Source organism: Salmo salar, chromosome 18 (assembly GCF_965601325.2).
Source record: "Salmo salar chromosome 18, fSalSal1, whole genome shotgun sequence".
Lineage (NCBI taxonomy): Eukaryota > Metazoa > Chordata > Actinopteri > Salmoniformes > Salmonidae > Salmo > Salmo salar.
Window position 1 is genome coordinate 78,708,791 of NC_138308.1, and position 21,918 is coordinate 78,730,708.

The following is a 21,918-nucleotide window of genomic DNA, read 5'->3' on the forward strand; positions in this document are numbered from 1 at the left end:
TTATATTAACTTGTATTTTATTTAACAAAGACGTTTTTTTTTTACTTTATCACCATTATCTGTCGGGCTGTGTGTTGCATGCAACCGACAGTTTCATTGCCTCGGATTTTTTTGGCATGCTGATTAGATAGCAGTCGATTTAAGTAAACTCTCCTTTCCCAAAACATAATTTGGCACGCAGTTTAATCACAGAATTATTTGGTTTAATTGATACTGCGTCTTTAAAGACTGTATTCACACGGTCATAAAATAGACATATGGTCCCGCCTGTTACTGAAAAGCGTAAGGAAGTTGCATGGAGCCTTCGAAGGTGAAAGCATAAAACAGGCGTCCCCTAATCATCTAATGCTATTGGGAAATTACGTAATTTCCCCATCACAGGATCAAGGCAAGTAGCAGTCACTGCATGTTGCCCAGTTTTATCAGAAACTGTATACATCAGCCCAGCCAACATGGATCTTTTCTTAGGCAATGTAGCAAACATTGCTAAGATAGATAATGATTTCAGGGATTTTTGTGATGAGTTATCTGAAATTGAGATAAGACTATTAAAAGCCTTAAGGACAATAGGTCCCATGGAAATGGTTTAATAAGCGACATTTATAAAGCATTCAATGACAAAATTGATTCCTTTCATTATTGCTATGTTTCAAGAATCAATAGAAAAAAAGGGGTTACCGGCTTCCTTAAAGCAAGGTGTAATTACTTTGATTCCCAAACCTAATAAGGATACTCTTTATATAGACAACTAGAGACCCATTAGCCTGTTGAATAATGATGGGAAATGATTTGCCCTTGTATTTGCTAAGAGGTTGAAACAAGGCTTGCATCATATAATTGATGAAGAACAATCTGGTTTTATGCATGGTCGACACATTAGTAATAACATCAGGTTGATCTTAGATATGATTGACTATAATGACCTCATCCTTGATGATAGTTATCTTTTGTTTGTTGATTTTTTATAAAGCTTTTATATTCCTCTGTGGTTGATGTAAGTAACAGATTTACATGAAAATATATTCATTGGAAATATTAACATCAAAGATAAATGTTGTAATAAACAGATTAGGAATATTGTTTGTGATACTACAATTCCCTCAGCAAGATTATTTTGGTCAAATATCTATGGTGATATAGAATGGGGGAAAGCATGGAAATTAGCTAACAAATATTGTATCAGTAACAAAGTAAAGGAAGTTTCATTTAAAATGTTACAATTTATCCTGTGAAACATGTTTTGGAAAGATTCAAGCTGATTTCTGTGGAATGGAGAAGGAGACCATTTTGCATTTCTTTTTTGCCTGTATTTATAGTAATGTTTTGGATTTACATACAGAATTTTGGTACAAAAAAAAATAGGACTGGTTGTACTATAATGGTTTTGATATGATTTATTTCAGAAATTCTGACAGATAAAGATATAGTATATTTAATTCAACTGCTAATAATACTAGGTCAATTTCATATTCTCAAATGCAAATGGTCTAATTCAAAACCTAACCTTTTTCACTTTATAAACGAGTTTAAACAATATGGCAACACTAACTAAAATGAAAAACAAAAAGGCAATTAAAACTTGTAGTATTATTAATGAATATGATTTGTTTGTTTAGGATTCCTGGCAATGTAAATAGTTTGTTTGTATGCATGTGACTATTCCTCTTTTGTTTGTTAAAAAAATAAAACATTTAAATAAAAAAAACAGCAGTCTGCCACTGGGGGTGCTATTTCGGGTGCTGCTGGCTGACGTAACGATCGTCCTTTCACCGTTTTTTTGCTGGCCAGTTTCCTCCAACACTCGTTATAGTTGGCACACAACTTGGCGTGTCAGTAGACAATTCGTTGTACCCGTTCAAGTAGACAAAGCAAGTCAATCGTCGGACACAGTTTTACTGGAGCCTGACCTTTTGAGACACTGCGGGAAAAACAATTATTCTTACCACCGAGATAAAGACCATTTCAAGTTGGATATTCACTCTTTCAAACCTCAATCCACTTGAGCCACAGACACCAAGTAAGTGTCATGATGTTGGAAATATTGCGCACAACATTGCACAGGTCTTATTCTCACAATTTGGACATTCATTTGCTTTCCAAAGCTAATAAACATGTGGAAATGTGAGCAGCATTTTGTATTCCTAGTTGAATTAGTTAGGGAGCGTAAACAAAAGGGCACTTTTTACATTCAAATTTCAATTGCTCGGTCATGTGACCTGACTTCAAACAAGGTTCAGAATGTCCACTGACTTCCTTCATATTGCACACCCTTGTTTTTCCATTTTTATCTCACATGATTTTACTAACTTTTAACATTTCAATAGCTCCTTGGTCATGTGACCTACTGACCTCAAACTACTTTCAGAATGTCCATGGACTGGCGGAGATCAGCGCCGCGAGGCATCCAGTACGGTAACGCGAACGATCCCGGAGAAGCTGGTGGGAGCCCCAGGGAGTTTTCTATTTTCTTTGTGAAGGGCAGGGCACCCTGAAATGGGTTCGCCCCGAGAGAGGGGCCTTGGAAATCATTGTGGTTTCGGCGTCGTCCGGTGAGCTCTCCCTGGCCCTTGAAAATCCGGAGGAGAGGGTAAATCTCATGCCGGGCCGTACCCATATCCGCAGCAGGTCTCCCAAGGTGAACAGCCTCTGGCACGTTATAACAATGTAGGTAAGGGAAGTTGGCAAAAAAGATCCGGGATAAGGATTGGCTCTAATGGCAGGGTCGGTCGGGCCGGGGAATTTGTCTGGGGAGGGAGGCCTAGATCTGATGTGGGTAGTACCATCCACGCCCATTGATTTGCTGCAGAACCATAAAACAGACAGAAGAAGCCTAGGTTCCCACTGGGCAAGGATCACTGAATGTCAACTTGATGAAATTCAAAAAGGAGCGTACCCACCTGTCGCGGTCACACTCAAATCACCCGTGGGGTGACTGACCCCCTCATGTCAAAGTGAGGAATATCAATGAAGCGCTGGTAAAGGTGGTTCCTATGGCTCTGTCCCGGAGGGCTGACTGGGAAAGCAAACGATTGAAAGGGGATGATTATTTTCTGTTGCTTCTTCCGACACCCGGTCAATGGTGCCAATAGATACTGCGAGGGGTATTTGGTTCTCAAGCCTATAAGCATTGCACTGGCTCTTGATGTCGATTGGGTGTAAAAACCCAGTTAAAGTCTGCTGAAGGTTAGTAGCGGCGACTGATGTGCAGTTTGTAAGACAAAAGCCTCTGATGATACCAACGGCCATGACTCGAATGGATGTCAATTTGATGATATGACTGTAGCATGCTACCCTCCACAGTCGCACTCAAACCGCCACCGGGGTGGTTTGTGAGAAAATTCGATGAAGCGGGGGTAAACTGCGGGACATAATTAAGAGTCGAGGTTGCCAAATGCCTCGTCATCTAATTAGTGACACGCATGAATGGATGAATGAGATTCCCACAGTCCCTACCTACTGTCTAGCGAAATCACAGCCAAGGGAACGGGCTTGACGGAATCAGCGGGGAAAGACCCTGTTGAGCTTGACTCTAGTCTGGCACTGTGAAGAGACATGAGGTGTAGAATAAGTAGGAGGCCTCGGCCACCAGGATAGCCTCTTCTGGCAGGTGAGTGCCTCCCAAGGCCGGGGGCACTCAGACTCCGAGCAGGGGCTGGGGGCAGCACTCAGGCGGTGGAGGTTGGGTTGGATACTTACTCTCTGAGCAGAAAAAAGCAGGCGGGTTACCAAGTGCACAGAGCCTGTTTCGAATTAGACGTCTACAGTCCCGCTGTCAGGAACCACATGCAACTGGTAACCCGTTACAGGCTTTGTGCACGTGGTTCCTGACAGCGGGACTGTAGACATCTTAGTAATTCCAGGGAGTAAGCTACACTCTAAGGCCAAGTGAGAGGGGTGTTGACCGGGGAGGGAAAGTAGGTGTGGAGGCCTGGAGGTCTGTAGTTCCAGGGAGTAAGCTATATACTCTCAGGCCCAGGGAGAGGGCAGGCAGGCAGGGAGTGTAGGCCTAGAGGCCAGGAGTCAGAGTGCCTGCCTGGAGGTCATGAAGGCCCCAGGGAGAAGGCCCAAGTGAACGTGTGTGTGAGTGACCAAAGAGCTATTGAAATTATAATGTTTACAAAATTCATGTATAATCGTGTGAGATGAAAATGGACAAACTAAAGGGTGTGCAATATATATGGGTAGTCAGTGGACATTCTGAACCTTGTTTGAGGTCAGTAGGTCACATTACCAAGGAGAAATTGAAATGAGAAACATTGAAAAAAATGTAATTCATGTAAAAACGTGTGAGATGAAAATGGACTAACTAAAGGATGTGCAATGTGTAGGGCCACTGAGTATACATTCTGAACCCTGTTTGAAGTCAGTAGGTCACATGACCAAGGAGCTATTGAAATTCTATTTCTATAATTTAAAATAGTGCGAGATGTAAATCGACAAAACAATAGTGTGTACAATGCGTCTCTGCCATCGGCTTAGCTAGAACCAGGTTTGAAAGTTTTAGGAGTAATGGTTAAAGAGCTATTGAAATGAGAAGAATTAGATTTGTCACTATGTTGACGGTCCCTCACTGCTGTTGGTGGACGTAAGGAAAACTACAGGTGAATATCCGTCAAATATCCAACCTTAATCTGTCTTTACCTCGGTCAGCTTACCCAACTTTACAGGTAAGATAGATATAAAACTTTGGAAGTGAACATTCAGAATGGTTTAGTAAAATCTTAAACTAAGCTAGTCTTGTTAGTGCTTACAACATTTGCAGATTATGATATGTAACATGAACACCTCTATGAAAAAGGCTACATTCAAAGCACAGTGGAATGACTTTCAACCAGTGAACGTTTGAGGAAATGCTGACTGAGGCTGAGTGTGTGGAATGATGCAATTCTGACATGTCTCATAACTAAAAATGTTAAAGCAAATATCAAAAGCACCTTAATTTTGTACTGCTTTAAGGAAATACCCTGAACATTGTCCCTATGAAGAAATTGTTTTTCATTGCATCACTGACATCCTATCTGCGCTGTTATTCTGTCCAGTATTAATTTATTTAGTGCCAGAATAACAAAAAGTAATCAATTGAATATTCCTCTCTGTTTTCTCTTAGACCAAGTGAACCTGAAAGTGAAAGACAACATCCCTTCAATTGCATCAGCCATCATTAGACCCATCATGGTGTCTCACACCGTGGAAACCAAGGAGTTGATGACCTTCCTCCAGATCCAGCTCTACCACCCCCTGCAGGCCTCTATATATACACACACACACACACACACACACCGCATATTGCCTCTGGACACAAGCACTAGGCTGAGGACCCAGTGAGGCAATCGTGCATTGAGTTTTTCATAGATTAGTTTTACTACAATAACAGCCATATTATTTTGATTATATTGTATTCTTTTCTCTTTAACTAGAAGCAGTTTTCTTGAAAAATGCTGATGTTAAACATTCTGAAAGCTTAAATCAAAATGTTGACTATGTGGCGCCAAGCTATCAGTACCTCAAATGTTTTAATATTCTACCTTACAACCCACTCAAGTATTATTCAGACTGTTACGTTATATTTTTTTTAAATGTGAAACTAAAGCTTGTGAATATTACCCTTTTCCATGATACCCAAATAAGAGCAAGTATCAGAATTCAATGAAGGACAAGGTTAGGGTGGGGGAAGGATATTGTTTTGTCACCGTTTTCTAAATGTTGATTATAATAATTAAACTGTTTTATTTGATTATCATGTTAAAGGCTTTGGCAAGTACAAGCAACACATTTTACCTGTGAGGAACAAAGGCACATTCTGAAAAACTGCCTATACCTGTATATGTTTTAGTCTACCTGCATGTGAGATATGACCCCTATTTTCTCTATCTTGGAGCTGAAGTTAGTGAACCAGTCAAACAATGTAAAATTTCAATTGTTCATATCTTCTCACACTCATATTTATTCATTGTGTGCCTAGCTGAATCACAATAGGCCATAGTAACTTCAAATGAACGGACTTGAAGTCGGTGAAGACATATTGGCGAGGTCCCCTATCCCTAGGTGACTTTCAACCCCTCTCCCACTCGCTTGCCTGGCAAATTTAACCAGAAATAGAACTATGAAGGCAGAGAAGGAGAAGAGAGACAGGGCAACTAGCTCTGAAGCCAGTATGGCCCAGCGCGACTTGGGCCTGAATGCGTTCGTGCTCATCTACCTGCAGGAGGTAACCCCCTCTCAGCCGCCCCTCCTGGAAACAGCGGTAGACTCCAGAGTCGGACAGAGAGGCCTGGTGGATGAGGTAGCCGTTTCTCCTATGTGAGAGATCCAGAGAGTGGGAGCTGTTCTTCTGGAGAAGGTCCAGCTGGGTTAGAGGCAGCACATCTCATTCCCAGTATACAGGGCTGTGGGATCATTAGAAAGAATATAAAAGATATTAAAACCAGTACTGCAACGTAGTAACATTGTCAGACTGGTAGTTGGATCTGAAATATCCAGTTATACTTTAATAACATACATGAATCATCCATTATAAAGGCATAAATGTGTCGACCGATTGTTATGTAGTAGGTCGCTTATTGTGAGCTTAAAGAGAACCTGAAGTGGAAACGGGCATCAGCTCACCTGTACACAGAGACACAGCAGCACAGTATCCAAGGAGGCTGTGATGTCAACAGGCTTCAGGAGTGACAGATGGAGGATCCGCGGTGTGGGAATGTCATCGTAGTCTCGCAGACGAGAGGTCGGACAGTCCTGGCGAAATGTTGCTATGATGACCTCTTGGCCCAGGACAATGGAGAAACCTTGTAATTTCTCTAGACGTCTCTGAACCACCCCAGACCAAAGGGCCGCACCCGGGATGCCCTCTCCTGTGCTCACATCGAGGACGTGTGCATAGCACAACCTAAGTAGAATAAAGGAAGTTAGGAAACAGCACTTCTAGTGGCTGTAATGACAGCACACCTCTCACTGTTACAGATAGAGAAATGTAAGGAAACTTAAACCTGTAGTAGTCTGCTGCTCTTGCCTCAGAGGCAAACCTCTACTCCCACAGGTCAAACTTCCACTTTGTCCACATGCATTGATGGCAAAGGGACACAGTGTGATAATGTTGCTTAAATAGAAGTAAGGATGTCTCCAATGTAACTACACTCACCCAATCCTCTCTCCAAGTTCCCCACAGCAATTTCAACCTAGCCACGCACCCCATACCATGAACACCTCCCCTAGCACCTTCCCCAGCCTCACTTAAGTTCTCCCTGGGCAATTACCCGTGGTGGGATATCTGCACTTCACTAAACATCCTGCACCTCAAACTGAGCCAGGGTCACATCCCCCACCTGGCAGGTATAGAGTCCAGAACCCAGGTGTCAGTGAAAACAAGGTTATGCACTCCACCTCGGAGGCGTGACTGGAGGTCATTACCGGTCGAAAACTGTGCCAGAGGATCGCTGGCCTGATGTGGTCAGGGGTTAAGGGTTGCGCATGGGCAGAAAGAGAGGCAGGAGGTTCACTGGGGAGCATGCTGAATTTAGATGCGAGGTAAGGCCAGTGTCTCAAAGGTGGAGGCAGGAGCCTGAGGGTGAGTCTGGCTGGCCACCATAAGGGATGATTGAAAAACCTGTACACCCCCCCATCTCCTGACCAGAGCTCCGTATTGGATATTGGAGTATAGTCACAGAGCCCTCCATAGATTGATGTTACTTCTTTGCCTGCTTGGAGCTCTCTGCAGACCCAAGCCAAACCTTTGCCTGTTGGTTTCGGAGTGCTCCAAGTCCACAGCAGGTAACACTAGGGGAGATTCACTCTTTCACAGTTGGTGGTGTCAGCCTTCAGCAGACTGGTGGTGGCTCTACTGGTCTGGATCACTATTGGAGATGAGCTGTAGCCCGTGTCCGAGATTCCCGGGAAGGTCCACTTGATCAAAGGGTGTAGAGAGGAACCAGGGCAGACCAGAGTGGCAGGGTTAAGGCTGAGTAGGGTCACAGTACAAGTCTTCCCAGTGCCACACTCAACCAATGTGGCTTCAGAAGGAGAAACACTATGCCACACCCCAGACAGGAGCATGACCAATAAGCTCACAACAGCACAATCCATGGTCCCGTAGGGCTAGCTTCAAGTATTTCTGTCTGATATGTACAGTTGAAGTCGGAAGTTTACATACACCTTAGCCAAATACATTTAAACTCAGTTTCACAATTCCTGACATTTAATCCTAGTAAAAATTCCCTGTTTTAGGTCAGTTAGGATCACCATTTTATTTTAAGAATGTGAAATGTCAGAATAATAGTTGAGAGAATTATACATTTCAGCTTTTATGTCTTTCATCACATTCCCAGTAGGTCAGAAGTTTATATACACTCAATTACTATTTGGTAGCATTGCCTTTAAAATTGGCCTAGAGGCAAAGAAATAGGATGGAGACAAGTTTAATTATAAAGGGTCTACTAAGCAGGGGAAAATGTGTCCATAGAATTTATTTTTAATTGTACATTTAGTATAAACGACAAGACACTTAATCTAATATTTCATTATCGACAGCTACATAATTTGACAATTTCGCTTAAAAAAAATTCACAATACTTTTGAGCAGAATTCCACTTCCGTACCAACCTCTTATGCAAGGAACGAACACGAGGCCTAGAGGACGGGAGAAACAAGACGGGGATCAGTTGGATTGAAAAGGATACAAAAAAAAGATACTAAGCATGGGCAAAGTATGTCAAATGGGATTTAAAGTAGAATGTTCATAAAACATGTAATCCACTGTTTCATTTGATAAATTATACTTCTGTTTAAATGATCAATTAATGTAACATTACCTCCACATATACTCATTGGACAGCATAAGACACCCAGGCTTACTTACCTCAGAACAGCAGTCTTCTACATTACACTGTGTCCACAACACCTATCCACAGATCATGGTTCTAACAACCTACAAAAAGCAGGTGCTTAGAACACCAGGGCTAATATTGTCATATAAATGCGAGAGCAAAAGCCAAAACATTAAATATATTTAAGAGAGTGACGGTGAAGATCATGGTAGGGTATCTAGTGGTTGAGAGATGGGAAGCGTCATTGAGCAATTAAGCGCTTTCAGAGATCACAAGAGACTACATTTTTAACTTTGTGATGGCAAACGTATAAAGTGGGTAATTTCCCCCACTACTTTGAAAATAACTAAACACTAAAACAAATGTTCAGTAGAATGGACTGAAATGGCATAGATTAAGTTAGTGCTGATGCATATTGGCTTCCTCTGACTACCAAAAGTATTGTCATGAAGGGTCTACAATAACGAGGAAAGATGGGGAAAGTTCAAAGTGACGATATAGTTCAAATCAGTTTATTAAAATGCTCTGAAATCAAAATGTCATCTGTAAAGAAAAGAAAATCATACATAAACGCAGCTTTGGGGTATCTTGGTATAAAAATCGGCATATCATTTAACAAAAAATGTCTAACAAATCAAGTTTACATTGGTAGTTAAGTTAAATCACTATGCCGACAGTTGCGTCGCAAAACGTCAAGAAAACCGGTAACTACCACCCACAGCTAAGACCAAACCAATTAAAGCGAAGTTAAACCACACAATAACGTGTTAAGTGTATTTCTCAAACTGTAGCTAGATACAGCGCTAAGTATCTGAAAGACATCTCCACAATCGTCGCAACATTCAGGTTTACCAAAATAACATCAATTGCTCTTTAACTATTATTCCATTCATAAATGTCACAATTTAGGTTTTCAGCCATTAACATTAGACTATGAAGGAAATAATTAGGCCTACACAGAGCCCTTAGCTGTAGGGCATCAAATCAAATAGTACCAGGTGGGAGGGGGTGACACCTAAGAAATGCAAAAAAATATAATAAATAACTGCCTTCCTCCTATGCCCCAAACTGTTAATGAATCTCAAACTAAATAAATAAATAAATAAAAAAAGTTGAACAATTCAAGCAAGAGGACGAAACCGAAGACATAAAAGCGTATTTTTTTTAAAGTATGGAGTGACCGCAAGCAATACAGTGTCTTCCAGTAAGTCGCAGGTGAACGCAACGCAATCCGCCACAGGCATAGGGGGGTATAGCGCCACGTGCATCAGGAGACAACGACGATCTTGGCGGATAATTTAAACCTGGAAAGAGAGCACACCACACAAGTCAAAGCGCATTGTACTCAAGGACGAACGCGCTCAGGTTCAGAAAAATGCCCTGCATTCTTTAAAGGCATATTACGATTTGACATTGTTCAGTTGAAGCAGATTTGGAGAGTTTATAAAGGTTAAGGAGATGGAGAAACAATGTCTTTGGACATTAAGCGTCAACGTGAGGATTATCCCCAATTCAATATATTTTTTTAAAGTGAGCTAGATATGGAGTGGACTTGCATAGTATTATAATACCCTGTCTCTGATATCTCACCTTGAGTCAAACACCAGTGAGCGTTCAGTAAGAGTAGCGTGCAGGAGGCAGTGGAGGGACCCTGTCAGCGTAGGGGTCCCTGGTACGTGGTAGGTTGTACATTGCAGGCCTGGACAGAGGAGAGAGCCGGAAGCGTTCATAGGAGTAGCCGTTACCCATGCGGGGCATGGAGGGAGGAGAGGGTCTCCTGATGGGACTGCGGTCACGGGCGTAGTAGGACAGAGGTGGGAGGGGGTGACGCTCATACGGGTCGAGAGAGGAGGCCGCAAGGCGCGCCCTAACCATGACAGAAGGGGGTGGTGGTGGGGGTATGGAGCCAACGCGCCTCTCATCTCCATAGCCTGAGAAGCCACCGTAAGGGGCAGGGCGAGCTCTGTACTTCTCATAGTAATCCACCACCGCGTAGCTTTCCCTCTCATAGGCACGCTCGGGTGGGTATGGGGCTCATCTAGGGGAAGGTGATGAAGGGAGGCCAGGGTACCCCCCTGACATGCGACCTCTGTAATGAGGGGGTTCAGGCTGCCCCCTGTCCACAGGGTAGCCATGAGGTGCTGGCCAGTATGCACCACTATTTGGTGGGGGGCCGTAATCCTCTTCCTCCCGTCTGGGACGTCTTTTTGATAACTGAACGTTAAGATGTCTGCCTAAAGAGGAAAACCATGATTACCAGTCAGACAGTGACACACAAAACTAAAGTCCATATTTAACATTGGGACATCCCAACAGTTTAATAGTGAATATTAAATGAGGGTCTTTGTTTCTTACCTTGGTAGTCAGAGTTGTCTAATCCCTGTATGGCATCCTTGGCCTCATCGGAGTTGGACATGTGGACAAAAGCAAAGTTTTTGACAACAACACATTCTGTGACTGTGCCATACTCCTCAAACAAGGTGCTGAGCGCATCTTCATCGCCTTTCTCCACGTTAGCCACGTGAAGTTTCACCGGACCCTGGTTCTTTCCCCTGCTTGGCTCCACATTGATTGGCCTGCCATGAAGCTTTGAGAGGTGCAGGCTGCGGATGGCTTTGGTGGCAGACTTACGGTCATCCATGTGGACGAAGGCATAGTTTTTGAACTTTGCACATTCTGTCACTGTGCCATGTTGAGTAAACAGAGCCTCGATCTCATCCTTCTCGACCTCGTCAGGGAGGTTTCCAATAAAGATCTTCACCATATTTGTGTCAACGCAGAGCCTGTGAGAGGAGAGGCATGTCAATATACCAGTTAGCTGCAAATTAAGTCGTAATGGTGAGAGTGGGCAGAAGTGAAAGGAAATGATTAACGTTAGACGTTACCTAAAGTTAGCAAGTTAACGTAGTCTAACTGGCCCAACCGTTACCGAATGCTACCTAGCCAACAAACCGTGTTCAATGATCAAGTTCAACACATTTCTAAATCCGGGTAAGTTGTTTCCTAGCAAGCAAAGTAGTAAGGCCGGACGAAAGTGGAGCGGTTAGCTAGTTAACGTTAGCTGGCTAGTTATGGAATAACGAAAGAAGTCAAGACTTCCCTCCATGACAGCATCCACAGCACTGGCGCTATGCGGCTAAGCTAGCTAACATTAGCTAGCCATGAGATAACTCAATAACGACAAAAATACGAATGTCAAATTCATGTAAAGCAAATTCAACTAGTTATTTTTGCATAAAACACTTCGAAATAACGAATACATTACCTTGGCAACATTCATTCACTAACAAACTCACCTTACTACTAAGATGACAACGAAACAAGATATCACCTCACGTGAGTTTTCTGACCGAATGCGACATGGCCCGCCCACTAACAGGTTTGGTTGGTGAATGGCCTTGTCTGTATTCACTGGTAAACAAGTAGTTTGATTAGAGAAACTGATAAAACGAATTGAATTGACCAGTCACATCAGATATTTTCACATCAGCTATTTTTCTCAGAGCTGATCTGATTGGTCAACAAACCTATTAGCGAAAAAAATATCAGAATTGGTGTTAACCTAAGTCACTGAATTTTGCTCTTCCTTTTTAACTCATGTTCTGCTCAGTGCTAACCAATGTAAGTGCTCACACATCTCGGTATACGTACACACAAATAATTAATTTTCAGACAATTGAAGTTAAAACATTGTATTTTTTACAGTCATATTATTTTAAGCATAGGCAATCAAAAGCGATGGCAAATTGTGTAGAATTGCAGGAAATTAGCTTTAATGGTAAAGTTTAGGCACGAAAAACGGTCCAACTCCTCTTTCAAACATTTCAGGCAGAAATGGGGTTTGCCTTTTTGCAGCTAGTCAGTAACTTCTCCAGTATGTGTTGACATAATTTCATAGGATTTGTTTTTGGACGGAAGCTGTAGAGATCAGTAAGAAATATCTTATTCATCCCCAAAAATGTTAAGCATTAAATGACCTGGGCCCAGTTTCCCAAAAGCATCTTAAGGCTTAGTTCATCGTTAGAGCCTTCGTATGATCATCATTAAATCTCTGAGCGGTTTCCCAAAATCATCATTATTAATGTTGCACTTGAAAACGCTCGTAATCTAACGCCTGCCTCAGACCACTTATAGAACATCTAAGTGCATCGTTATGTTTTTTTGCCCTCCTGTGTCACTTTAAACACAGAAGATCTCCGCTAAACATAGAATCACATGATTTATCCATCTCTCTGACCACAGATAACTTCTGAACAAAGGTTACTACAACAAATACAGTTGCCAATGTATTTGCAATTGATACAAACGAGCTAGGTATAAAAATATGCTTCAAATGAAGACCGAGATAACAGCATGAAAATATAAATACAGTAGGCTATAGGCCTATTTCAATATTGAAATAAATGTCATGTTCAATCAATTTAGTTATTTAGTTTGTTGTAGGCTACTGTCTGTAATTTGTCTCAATATAGTTAATAAATGTGTAGCCTTACATGTACGCAACGATGTGCCAAATCCATGATTTTGTGCATTTTTATTGGGTAAGCGTTAAAATACGCCACCTCAATATTTGTAGCCGTTGGTGGTAATATCGCTCAAGGAGCTGATCTGTCGTCAGTATTGTGAAATTATTATGCTAAATTAAGATTTGAATTGAGAAAGCTCATCCGAGAGCAGCACTGCCTTTCTTTCAATCCAATCAGTACTACTGACACATGCTCTAAATCAAATCAATGCAAATAGTCTGGGTAGCCATTTGATTAGCTGTTCAGCAGTCTTATGCCTTTGGGGTAGAAGCTGTTAAGAAGCCTTTTGTCCCTAGACTTGGTGCTCCGGTACCGCTTGCTGTGCGGTAGCAGAAAGAACAGTCTATGACTAGGGTGGCTGGAGTCTTTGGCAATTTTTAGGGACTTCCTCTGACACCGCCTGGTATAGAGGTCCTGGATGGCACAAATCTTGGCCCCCTCTGCGGTTGGAGGCTGAGCAGTTGTCATACCAGGCGATGATGCAACCAGTCAGGATGCTCTCGATGGTGCAGCTGTATAGCTTTTTGAGGATCTGAGGACCCATGCCAAATCTTTTCAGTCTACTGAGGGAGAACAGGCATTGTCTTGCCCTCTTCACAACTGTGTTGGTGTGTTTGGACCATAATAGTTTGTTGGTGATGTGGACATCAAGGAACTTGAAGCTTTCAACCTGCTCCACTACAGCCCCGTTGATGAGAATGAGGGCATGTTCGGCCCTCCTTTTCCTGTAGTCCACGATCATCTCCATTGTCTTGATCACGTTGAGGGAGAGTTTGTTGTTCTGGCACCACACTGCCAGGTCTCTGACCTCCTTATAGGTTGTCTCATCGTTGTCGGTGATCCGGCTTACCACCATTGTGTCTTTGGCAAACTTAATGATAGTGTTGGAGTCGTGCTTGGCCATGCAGTCATGGGTGAATAGGGAGTTCAGGAGGGAACTAAACACGCACCTGTACTGAGGATCAGCGTGGCAGATGTGTTGTTGCCTATCCTTGCCACCTGGGGGTGGCCAGTCAGGAAGTACAAGATCCAGTTACAGAGGGAGGTGGTTAGTCCCAGGGTCCTAACTTAGTAATGAGCTTTGAGGGCACTATGGAATTGAACACTGAGCTGCATTCTCACATAGGTGTTCTTTTTGTCCAAGTGGAAAGGGCAGTGTGGAGTGCAATAGAGATTGTGTCATCTGTGGATCTGTTGGGGTGGTATGCGAATTGGAGTGGGTCTAGGGTTTCTGGGATGATGGTGTGGATGTGAGCCATGACCAGCCTTTCAAAGCATTTCATGGCTACAGACGTGAGTGCTACGGATCGGTAGTCATTTAGTCAGGTTACCTTGGTGTTCTTGGGCACAGGGACTATGCTGTCCTACCAAGCAAAAAGGCAGTAACTGCTCATAGCGTGGAACTGAGAAAAAATGCTTTTATTTACCTTGGTTTTACAGTAACTTTATGCAGTTACTGCTAACATGACCCCCATTTTCTCCAAAACACAAAACAATAGAGGCAGGATCCTTGTCCACATGATTAAGCATGTATTTAATGTAGCAAAAATGACATTAACTCATTTTCGACCAAATGAGCAGTTACTGCCTTTTTGCTTGGTAGGGAAGTATGGTGGTCTGCTTGAAACATGTAGGTATTACAGACTCGGTCAGTGACAGGTTAAAAATATTAGTGAAGGCCTCCCGATTGGTTCAGCAGTCTAAGGCACTGCATCGCAGTGCTTGAGGCGTCACTACAGACCCGGGTTCGATCTCAGGCTGTGTCACAACCGGCCGTGACTGGGAGTCCCATAAGGCAGCGCAGGCTGACTTCGGTCGTCAGTTGAACGGTGTTTCCTCCAACACATTGGTGCAGCTAGCTTCCGGGTTAAGTGGGCGGTTGTTAAGGAGCGTGGTTTGGCGGGTCATGTTTCAGAGGACGTAGGACTCGACCTTCGCCTCTCCTGAGCCCGTTGGGAAGTTGTAGTGATGAGACAAGATCGTAGTTGGTTTGCTATTGGATGTCACGAAATTGGGGAGAAAAGGTGGTAAAATACTATCAACATTTTTTTTTTTTTAGAGCATCTTGTATCACCGCTTGGTACAGTAACTGCACCGCCCGCAACCGCTGGGCTCTCCAGAGGATGGTGCGGTCTGCCCAACGCATCACCGGGGGCACACTGCCTGTCCTCCAGGACAGCAACAGCACCAGATGTCACAGGAAGGCCAAAAAGATCATCAAGGACATCAACCACCCAATCCACTGCCTGTACACCCAGCTACCATCCAGTGGGCGTGGTCAGTACAGGTGCGTCAAAGCTGGGACCGAGAGACTGAAAAACAGCTTCTGTCTCAAAGCCATCAGACAGTTAAATAGCCATCACTAGCTGGCTACCACCCGGTTACTCAACCCAACACCTTAGAGGCTGCTGCCCTATATACATAGACATGGAATCACTGGTCACTTTAATAATGTTTACATACTGCTTTACTCCTTTCATATGTACAGTGGGGAGAACAAGTATTTGATACACTGACGATTTTGCAGGTTTTCCTACTTACAAAGCATAAAATCACATTCCAGAAAATCACATTGTATGATTTTTAAGTAATTAATTTGCATTTTATTGCATGACATAAGTATTTGATCACCAACCAACCAGTAAGAATTCCGGCTCTCACAGACCTGTTAGTTTTTCTTTAAGAAGCCCTCCTGTTCTCCACTCATTACCTGTATTAACTGCACCTGTTTGAACTCGTTACCTGTATGAAAGACACCTGTCCACACACTCAATCAAACAGACTCCAACCTCTACACAATGGCCAAGACCAGAAAGCTGTGTAAGGACATCAGGGATAAAATTGTAGACCTGCACAAGGCTGGGATGGGCTACAGGACAACTGTTGGTGCAATTATTAGAAAATGGATGACGGTCAATCACCCTCGATCTGGGGCTCCATGCAAGATCTCACCTCGTGGGGCATCAATGATCATGAGGAAGGTGAGGGATCAGCCCAGAACTACACGGCAGGACTTGGTCAATGACCTGAAGAGAGCTGGGACCACAGTCTCAAAGAAACCATTAGTAACACACTACGCCGTCATGGATTAAAATCCTGCAGCGCACGCGAGGTCCCCCTGCTCAAGCCAGCGCATGTCCAGGCCCGTCTGAAGTTTGCCAATGACCATCTGGATGATCCAGAGGAGGAATGGGAGAAGGTCATGTGGTCTGATGAGACAAAAATAGAGCTTTTTGGTCTAAACTCCACTCGCCGTGTTTGGAGGAAGAAGAAAGATGAGTACAACCCCAAGAACACAATCCCAACTGTGAAGCATGGAGGTGGAAACATCATTCTTTGGGGATGCTTTTCTGCAAAGGGGACAGGACGACTGCACCGTATTGAGGGGAGGATGGATGGGGCCATGTATCGCGAGATCTTGGCCAACAACCTCCTTCCCTCAGTAAGAGCATTGAAGATGGGTCGTGGCTGGGTCTTCCAGCATGACAACGACCCGAAACACACAGCCAGGGTAACTAAGGGGTGGCTCCGTAAGAAGCATCTCAAGGTCCTGGAGTGGCCTAGCCAGTCTCCAGACCTGAACCCAATAGAAAATCTTTGGAGGGAGCTGAAAGTCCGTATTGCCCAGCGACAGCCCCGAAACCTGAAGGATCTGGAGAAGGTCTGTATGGAGGAGTGGGCCAAAATCCCTGCTGCAGTGTGTGCAAACCTGGTCAAGAACTACAGGAAACGTATGATCTCTGTAATTGCAAACAAAGGTTTTTGTACCAAATATTAAGTTATGCTTTTCTGATGTATCAAATACTCAAAATAGCTTCAAAATTGCTTTACGGCAAAAGGACATTGTTCAATATTCTGAGTACAGAGCTCAGCCATCAAAGCAAGCTATACAGTTACCCGCCATGTTCTGGAGTCAACTAAACTCAGAAATAGTATTATAAATCTTCACTTACCTCTGCTGATCTTCGTTGGAATGCACTCCCAGGACTCCCACTTCCACAAGAAATGTTTGTTTTGTTCGATAAACTCCATATTTATGTCCAAATACCTCCGTTTTGTTTGCGCGTTCAGATCACTAATCCAAAGGCATAATGCGTGAGCGCAAAACCCGAGACGAAAGTCAAATAGTTCCATTACCATTCGTAGAAACATGTCAAATGATGTTTACAATCAATCCTTAGGGTCTTTTTAACATAAATCTTCGATAATATTCCAACCGGACAATAGCATATTCATTACAGAGGAAAAAGAAGGAACGGTGTGCCTGCGTGCCAGCGCAGTAAATAACTCGTTGGTCTTAGGCTTGAGACAACTCTTATTCTCTTCCCAGTAACAGTAGAAGCATGAAACAAGGTTCTAAAGACTGTTGACATCTAGTGGAAGCCTTAGGAAGTGCAAAATGACCCCATAGACACTGTAGTTTGGAAAGGCAATAAATTGAAAAACTACAAACCACTTCCTGGTTGGATTTTTTTCTCAGGTTTTTGCCTGCCATATGAGTTCTGTTATACTCACAGACATCATTCAAACAGTTTTAGAAACTTCAGAGTGTTTTCTATACAAATATACTAATAATATGCACATCCTACCTTCTGGGCCCGAGTAGCAGGCAGTTTAATTTGGGCACGTTATTCATCTGAATTTCCAAACACTGCCCCCTGTCACCAATAAGTTTTAACCAACAATGCAGTTCAAGAAAGAGTTAAGAAAATATTTAGCAAATAAACTCAAGTATAAAATGATAAAGTCAAAATAAAATAGCAGTAATGAGGCTATATACGGGGGTACCGGTACCGAATCAATGTGCGAGTGTACAGGTTAGTCGAGGTAATTTGTACATGTAAGTAGGGGTAAAGTGACTATACATAGATAATAAACAGCGAGTAGCGGCATTGTAAAAACAAATGGTGGGGGGGGATCTATGTAAATAGTCCGGGTGGCCATTTGATTCATTGTTCAGCAGTCTAATGGCATTGGGGTAGAACCTGTTGGTTCTAGACTTGGCGCTCCGGTACCGCTTGCCATGCGGTAACAGAGAGAACAGTATATGACTTGGGTGACTGGAGTCTGACAATTTTTTGGGCTTTCCTCTCACACCGTCTAGAATATACCGTAATTTCCGGACTATTGAGCACACCTGAATATAAGCCGCACCCACTGAATTTAAAAAATAATATTATTTTGAACATAAATAAGCCGCACATGTCTATAAGCTGCAGGTGCCTACCGGTACATTGAAACAAATTAACTTTACACAGGCTTTAACGAAACACGGCTTGTAACAAAAAGAAATAGGCTTTAACGAAACATGGCTTGTAACGAAAATAAATAGGCTTTAACGAAACACGGCTTGTAACAAAAAATAAAAAATTAGCAGTTAACAGTAGCCTACCAAGAAAGTCATTGCTCCAGACCAAGCTCCCGTGCAGCAGCTCTATTTCCTTTTCCAACAGACAGATCAATCGCCTTCAACTTGAAAGCTGCATCATAAGCATTTCTCCGTGTCTTTGCCATGATGAGGGTGACAAAATGACTACCGCAATCAGAATGATGGGAAGTTTGAGGGCGCTCGATTTAATCTAAACAGTAAACAAAAAAGTTGTTTGACCTTAACCCGTTTGGCAATTTCATTGGTCTAATGAAAGCTTCATGCCACCAAAAAACTGAGCACGTCACAGAACATGTTTTTAAAAAATATATATTTGAAAGCGGGAAAAATCCATATATTAGCCGCGTCATTGTTTAAGCCGCGAGGTTCAAAGCCTGGGAAAAAAGTAGCGGCTTATAGTCCGGAAATTACGGTAGGTCCTGGATGGCAGGAAGCTTGTCCCCAGTGATGTACTGGGCCGTTCGCACTACCCTCTGTAGCGCCTTACGGTCAGATGCCGAGCAGTTGCCATATCAGGCGGTGATGCAACCAGTCAGGATGCTCTCGATGGTGCAGCTGTCGAAATGTTTGAGGATCTGGGGACCCATGCCAAATCTTTTCAGTCTCCTAAAATGTAAATCGTAGATTTACTGATCCCGATTATAAATGAAGTGGTGCAACAGATCTCTGCTTGATTATCAACCTAGATTTACAAAACCTAGATTAGCTCTGATCCTAGATGAATTTAAACCGTGTTGGTGTACCCTTTGAGATAGAAGTTTTGGTTTTTCTCAACAAACTGTAGAATTGCAGGAAATGCGTTTTTAAAATGTCAACAACAACAGAAATCCGGAGGAGGACAGCTCTTCTACCGTTTGCCTGCCCCCCTCACCATTGATCTAAAGTACAACATTTGTACAGAATCAGATACTGTTGTTGCATGATTGTGTTAATCATGTGCAATTTCAAGTGGTAGATGCATCTAACAAGCCTATACAAAACACTGAAGATTTTTATCTTTTGATTCATTCATTGCAATCAATGTCATTCAGATAGTGTTATGATTTCCTTAAATGTTATGATTTCTCTAATAGTGGCTGCTTTCCTATGGTGATTTAAAACGGAGATCTTTGTAATGCACTGATGACTGGCTGTGCTGCCACTCTCATATTCTAGGATAGCACTCGACATCCAACCCCCCCTTAATTTATCTCTTGCTTATGCTGGCTATACTGTGGCACAGAGGGGTAGTGTCCAACAGGCATAGGCTGTAGAGGGGTGAGAAGGGCAAGAGGGATGAGACAAGGGGTAAGGGGGATGTATGTTGATCTGGACAGAGGAAGGGACATTGACAGGGAAGAGAGGGCGCTGATGTAACTTCAACTTGTGGGCCATCTGGCACAGGTGGGGCAGCAGGTGACCATGAGGCAGTCAATGCATATGGTCCCCATACAGGCCCAACTAACCGGTGCCTGTATGCAGCCTCGCCACTGTTATAGTCTCGCTACTGTTATTTTTCAGTCTTTTTACTGTTGTTTTTATTTCTTTACTTACCTATTGTTCACATAATACCTTTTTTGCACTGTTGGTTAGAGCCTGTAAGTAAGCATTTCACTGTAAGGTCTACACCTGTTGTATTCGGCGCACGTGACAAATAAACTTTGATTTGATTTGATTGGTCCTATTCAGTGATATACTTCATTGGACCTACTATGGCCCTCATTATGATTGTGTGTTTATTGATCTTGTCTAGCATCACCTGACAGCTCTGTGTGTATGATACACTGGTTAATTTCATTATTGGCGATGTTACGTTATAAGCCAAGAGTAACATCAGGGTTGTTTCACTCTACCTGGATGCTGTACCTCTCCCTCATGTTGCTCTTGAGGGCCAGAGAAATAGATGGGATGCAGGCAGAGAAAATGTCCAGCAGGGGGAGACAGACGCTCTCCGAAGTCTGTACTGACACCAATGCAACCACACATGCACATGCAGCTGCAACATACTTCAGTCTTTGAGACTGCAGGGGACTGAAAGGTTGGCTGGGGCTGGACTGCCATCACTCTGGATATACAGAGGACAATGCAAATCAAAGGGACTGCCAGAGATCTGCCCAGGTAAGATGGAGTTGAGTTATATGACAAAGAAACTGAAAAATATGCTGATTCAACATACAATTATTACATTGTCTTTTATCTTAGCTGAATAACGGAATAACCTTATAACAAATGTATTATTAGGTTATTCTGTTATTCAGCTAAGTTAACAGATTCAATTTACAGAAAGACCGGTGTGAAGGCCAACTTACAGAAGAGGAACTTTTTGAGGCAATTAAATCTTTTCAGTCTGGAACAACACCAGGGCTTGACGCTATACCAGGAGAGTTATATCAGACATTTTTGATGTACTCAAAGATCCATTATTGGCATGTTTTAGTTACTCTTATACAAATGGTAGACTTTCAGGTACTCAACAAGGTCTGATTTCATTACTACTTAAACAGGACCTAGGTGGTAAGTATAAAGAGCCAGTTGTGATGCGACAATCCTGGCGAAATGCATAGCATATAGAATAAAAAAGGTTATACCAGATATTGTTCATCCTGATCAGACAGGTTTTTTACCTGGACGATATATTGGAGATAACATACGACAATTACTTGCAACAATTGAACATTATGAAACATTGAAGATTCCAGGTCTGGTCTTCATAGCAGATTTTGAAAAGGCGTTTGATAAAGTACGATTAGAATTTATATTTAAATGCCTGGAATACTTTAATTTGGTTGACTCTTATACAATGGGTTAAAGTTATGAACAGCAACCCCAGATGTAAAATAGTAAACAATGGTTACTTCTCAGAAAGTATTGAGCTTTTAAGAGGAGTAAAACGTGGCTGTTCGTTGTCTCCATATCTATTGATTATGGCCATTGAAATGCTAGCTATTAAAATTAGATCCAACATGAACATCAATGGGTTAGAAATCCAGGGGATAAAAACAAAAGTGTCAATGTATGCTGATGACTATTTTTTTACTAAGTCCGCAATCTGGATCCCTGCACAGTCTCATTGAAGATCTTGATCACTTTTCTAGCCTCTGGATTAAAACCTAATTATGACAAGTGTACCATATTATATATTGGATCGTTAAAAAAATACATTGTTTACGCTACCTTGTAGTTTACCAATAAAAAGGGCAGATGG

At 42.6% G+C, this 21,918-nt stretch overlaps 1 protein-coding gene and 1 long non-coding RNA gene across 6 annotated transcripts; one reads left to right on the top strand and one right to left on the bottom strand.

The window, feature by feature from the left end:
• Positions 1-1,368: 1,368 nt before the first annotated feature.
• Positions 1,369-12,190, bottom strand: LOC106577683 (RNA-binding protein 4B). 5 transcript variants are annotated; one of them, XR_014381409.1, is made up of 7 exons: positions 12,085-12,165; positions 11,175-11,602; positions 10,410-11,049; positions 8,596-8,622; positions 6,607-6,886; positions 6,200-6,386; positions 1,369-1,918 (listed from the first exon to the last, which is right to left on the bottom strand). XR_014381409.1 is itself a non-coding variant. In XM_014156001.3 (6 exons), the coding sequence occupies exons 2-6, from the start codon at positions 11,581-11,583 to the stop codon at positions 6,297-6,299; spliced, it is 1,446 nt and encodes a 481-aa protein (XP_014011476.1). In that variant the 5' UTR covers positions 11,584-11,602; positions 12,116-12,190; the 3' UTR covers positions 1,369-6,296. The 5 variants fall into 5 exon arrangements, 4 of the variants coding, with proteins under 4 accessions (XP_014011476.1, XP_014011475.1, XP_014011478.1 ...); XM_014156001.3 differs by having other exon boundaries at positions 1,369-6,386; positions 12,116-12,190; XM_014156000.3 differs by having other exon boundaries at positions 1,369-6,386.
• LOC145861764 (uncharacterized) lies at positions 11,528-20,388 on the top strand. The gene is made up of 2 exons (XR_014381411.1): positions 11,528-11,810; positions 15,405-20,388. It is a non-coding gene; the product is annotated as an uncharacterized LOC145861764 (long non-coding RNA).
• The last annotated feature ends 1,530 nt before the right edge of the window (positions 20,389-21,918 follow it).